General features: G+C 35.4%; 1 protein-coding gene across 1 annotated transcript; it reads left to right on the top strand.

Annotated features, from left to right (window-relative positions):
• The first annotated feature begins 2,542 nt into the window (after positions 1–2,542).
• Positions 2,543–3,202, top strand: LOC125496564 (uncharacterized). The gene has a single exon (XM_048642064.1). It carries the CDS (start codon positions 2,543–2,545, stop codon positions 3,200–3,202), a length of 660 nt encoding a protein of 219 aa, XP_048498021.1.
• The last annotated feature ends 1,663 nt before the right edge of the window (positions 3,203–4,865 follow it).

Below are 4,865 nucleotides of genomic sequence, written 5' to 3'. Positions count from 1 at the left end.
GACACAATTTTTCTCAAATGAATTAGGCGCCTATTTATAGACCTTTAAGACAAGACATGATTTCCACTAACTTAGACCATTATCACATGTTCTCCATGATTTCTAATTAATTAATTAAATTAAATTATTTATTCTAAGTCATGTACATCATCCACTAATCCCATTACTTCACTTCATAGAAGCAGTAACAATACGTGGTTTTGCAAACTTGGAGAATAATTAATCTTATTTAATTTAATTAAATACTTGGAGGATAATTAACTTAGCCACTAAATCCACTAACTCATAAACTTGAAGCAGTAAATCTTTAGGCGTGTAAGCTAGAATTTAGGAAATAAATAAATAAAAATCTTTAGCTAGTTTTTAGGAAAAAATCTTTTTCAAATATTTTTAAAAACCGGAAAACAGTTTTTTATTTCAAAAATCCGAAACAATTTAAAAACCGGAAATAATATATTTTCGAAAACTAAATCTTTTAAATAAAATATAAAAGATAAAATATATATTTTAAAAAGATAAGATTTGAAAATCAGATTTTAAAATCAGAAAATCTATTTAAAATCTTTTCCTAACAAACTTAAACTAACTTCCTAAAATTATGGATCTTAGTCAAATTATCCCTAAAAACTCTAACAACTATATTGGGCACACAAATACTTAGGCGCACAATATTAGTCACTTAGAAGTTCCTAAATTAGTTTTAAGTCTTGTTCCCTAATTATTAAGTCTTGTTCCTAAGCCTTGTTCCTATAGTGCCAGGTCTGTTCCTTTCATGGGAACAGAACCAAGTTCCTTTGAGAATTCACCACGAACTTAATAAAGCTATTACTCAACCTTAACAAGAAGATTAATAAATACCCTAATGTATTCTAATCTTCATTCCATGCTTGATTCTTCATTTCTCGAACATCTTTACTTCGATCTTGATTAATTCTCCGCTTTAATCTTCAATCAAGTATTCTCTTAGCTCGAGCATGAATTACCTTGCAACAACATAAATAAAATATACTATGTCTTTTGTGGTTAGGTCATCTTCAAAACTCAAGGGTCAACAGATTTTAAGGAAAAGATTTTATTTTTCCAAAGATAATAAAAATTCTTTTCTATTTTTTTGGAAATATTTTAAAGATAATATTTTTCATAAAAGGATTTTATTTTGGTTTTATTAATTAAAATGTTTTTAATTAAATCAGATTTTCGAATTAATGCTTAAAGTGGGTGCTAAAATTAAGGAGCAGTAACTTAATTCTCTCCCACGTTAAACAGTGATCATGGAGATCATGGGATGATTGAGGAACGTGTTCCTCCGGGTAAGGAACATCATGGGATAATGGTTCAACCACTAATACATGCTTTAAACCCACGTTCTAAGTTATTACCACTATAAATACTAATGTCTAATGAAGTTCCATTAAGTGTGTCTAACTAAGTAATTTAGTGAATTTAACTAAGTAAAGTGTCAGTGCTTTCATTCTCTCATAAAAGCCATTCGTTCTTTGCCTTCACTAAGTTTAACTTGGAACACTTGGCTAACATTATTAACATTATTAATGAGTTAGCTTCTCTTGGAAAGTTTATTTCATCAGAGGAATAGGTTCGAAAAGTTCTTAGGAGTCTTCCTAAGGACAGATGGATGGCTAAGGTCACTGCTTTACAAGAAACAAAAGACTTCACTAAGTTTAATTTGGAACAGCTGGCTGGGTCACTTATGACTCATGAGCTTCACCTTGATACTGAGTATGGTGATAGCTCCAAATCAAAATTCATTGCCCTCAAAGCAGATGATGAAGATGACTCAGACTCAGAAGAATACGAAGCAGCTCTCATGGTCCCAAAATTTTGAAAGATGTATAGGAACATGAAGAACGGGAACTTCAAAGGTAAAACTAAAAAGTTTTCTAACAAAGCTACTTGTCATAAATGTGGTAGTACAAATCACTTCATCAAGGAATGTCCACGTTGGGAAAATGATAAAACCAAAGAAAGGAACAAGGAAACTAAAGCACCCTTCTCTAAGGCAAACGTTCGAAAGATACTGATAGCTGCTTGAGGAGATTCAAAGACAGAAGAGGAAGAAGAACAACAAACTAAAGAAACTGCAAATCTTTGCCTCATGGCAAACATTGATGAAAAAAAAGAACAAGAAGATTCTAGAGAGAGAAACTCTCTCTAGAAAAAAAGAGCGTGTAAGAATTATGTTATTCCTTGATTTGAACCTCAGTGTTAGCTGAAGCCATGGAAAAAGAATCAAAGAAAGGTAATGGCGGAAATAAGAAGAACAAGCAGACTAAGGGGAAACATCCTCAAACAGAGGATGCGAAGAAGAAGAAAAGTGTGAATGACATTCAAGAATCCTCTACTATGAGTTGGACATCGGAGGCGGATGATGACGATTCTATTGCATCGCTTAATGATCAGTTATCCGGGCATGATAGGGAGAATTTTTCAGTAGCAGCTTTGCAATTTCAGAATTGGATTGATTCGGTGCGAGCTCCGAAGAGACTAGTAGGAAGTGTACTGGACTGATTTGGTGCCATTGCCGATGCAGCAATTGAATCAGAATTCAGGTACTACTAATCCTACTTGGGGAGCTTCATTGTTTGATAATATAAGAGAGGAAGGATTGAATCTTGAAATAGACAAGAATGTTGAGAATAAGGATACCTCTGCTGAATGTCTGAAAATCACAATGGATGATATACAACCTGAGATTGAATACTGGAATTCTGCAATTGTGTGTTATATTTTAGGTTGTAAACCGCCATTTAGGATTGTTAATGGATTTATTCGAAGGATATGGGGGAAGTATGGAATTGAGAAGGTTGCGGTGCTGGAGAATGGAGTGTTCATGGTAAGGTTTCGAATGGTGGAAGGAAAAATGAAGGCTCTAGATGGAGGTCCAATTTTGTATGACAGAAAACCTGTTAGTGTAAAGAATTGGACACCTGGTCTTGATTTGGGCAGTGAAAGTGTGAAGGTTGTGCCTACATGGATTCGTTTGCCAGGTTTACCTCTGAAATATTGGGGACAAATTGTGTTGAAGAAGATAGCAGGAATAATTGGGAAGCCAATTAGAACTGATAGAGCTATGGCTCAGAAAGATATGTTAGAGTATGCTAGAATTCTGGTAAAAGTAAAGCTAGATCAAGAGTTTCCAGAAATGGTGGCATTCATGAATGAAAAAGGAGAGATGCAAGAGTAGAAAGTGGAATATGAGTGCAAACCTATCTTTTGTTCTAATTGCAGAGGGATAGGGCATGATATGGAGCAATGCAGAAAGAAGAAACAAGAGATTGCGTAGAGGAATGTGAAGACAAGGCAGGTTTGGAGGAGGAAAGCTCTGGTAGAGGTGCAAAATGAGACTGCACAAGAACCTGGGAATAACCTAAGTATCATAGCTAATATTGCAGCACCCAATTCCAGAAATGCAGAATGCTAATATTCCAAGAGAAGAGGATTAGGTGAGGAAGAAACCAATAGGTAACAGACAGGGGTTCAGGAGGACAGTAATAAACAATTACAGGAGCCACAAGTAGTTGGAGTTCAGAAGATTTGTGTAACACAAGGAGGGAGTGTGGTAGTTTCCCCCACCTCATGGATAAGGTAGGATTTTGGAATGTGAGAGGAATGAATAAACCTACAAAATAGCAGGAGATTAGATGGTTTTTGAACCAAAATGGTATAGGGTTATTTTCTCTTTGTGAAACAAAGGTGAAGGCTGTGAACTTCCCTAAGGTATATGCTGGTGTTTGTCCTAATTGGAGTGTGGTGACAAACTTGCAACATCATAGAGGAGGAAGGATTTAGATAATTTGGAACCTGGAAGATTCTATGTGGATATTCTTGAGTGTGATGCTCAATATATTCACTGTAAGATCACTCATAATGCTACTGGGAAAATGTTTTATTGGACAGTGGTGTATGGTTATAATGAGGCAGAGGAGAGAAGCCATTTGTGGAGGTTTTTGGGGAGAGTAAAAGGATATGTGAATGATGTATGGATAATTGGTGGTGATTTTTATAATGTTCTTAATCATCATGAGAGAATAGGGTCTGCTGTAACCTTGGAAGAGGTTGATGAGTTTAGACAATGTCTTAAGACATGTAAAATGAATGATTTGAGTTTTAGTGGGCCTGCTTTCTCTTGGTCTCATAAACAAGAAGGTGAATGTAGAGTATGTTCGAAAATTGATAGAGTTATTGAGAATGATGCATGGTTGAATGCATTTCCTAATGCTACTATTTCATTTTTGCGTGAGGGGTGCTCAAATCATACTCCTTGTGTGATCAATTTGGATAGCTTGATAAATCAAAGGGCTAAAACTTTCAGATTCTATAATATGTGGACAGAAGATGTTGAGTTTATGGACAAGGTGCAGGGAGTGTGGAGCATGAATGTGAGAGGGATTAAAATGTGCAATAAGGTGTATAAAATCATTTCAAAAAGGATATGTTCAAGGCTGAAGAAGGTTCTCCCTGATATTGTTGATTCTACTCAAAGTGCATTTGTAGAAAATAGGGTCATAATGCACCTCATCATAGTGTGTCAAGACATGCTAAAGCACTATAAAAGGAAGAATGGTGCTGCTAGATGTACTTTGAAGATTGACTTAAAGAAGGCATATGATTCAGTCAACTGGAATTCATTACGAATTTATTGAAGGCACTAAAGTTTCCCAGTAAGTTTGTGAATTGGATAATGAACTGCTTGACCACTCCCTCCTTCTCTCTCAGTATTAATAGAGGGCTTATAGGGGTTTTCAAAGGCAAAAAAGGTCTGAGATAGGGGGATCCTGTCTCTCCTTTGGTGTTTGTACTAGTCATGGAGTACTTCACAAGGATCTTTAAGAAAATGAGGCAAAAAG

The sequence above is a fragment of the Beta vulgaris genome, chromosome 4 (genome assembly GCF_026745355.1).
Source record: "Beta vulgaris subsp. vulgaris cultivar EL10 chromosome 4, EL10.2, whole genome shotgun sequence".
Taxonomy (NCBI): Eukaryota; Viridiplantae; Streptophyta; class Magnoliopsida; order Caryophyllales; family Amaranthaceae; genus Beta; species Beta vulgaris.
The sequence above is the reverse complement of the archived record's forward strand: the minus strand, read 5'-3'. Positions and strand labels throughout refer to the sequence as shown.

What these genes read in the sequence shown, in the direction of transcription:
- LOC125496564 (XM_048642064.1), top strand. Translation starts at nt 2,543, where the DNA reads ATGCAGCAATTGAATCAGAATTCAGGTACTACTAATCCTACTTGGGGA.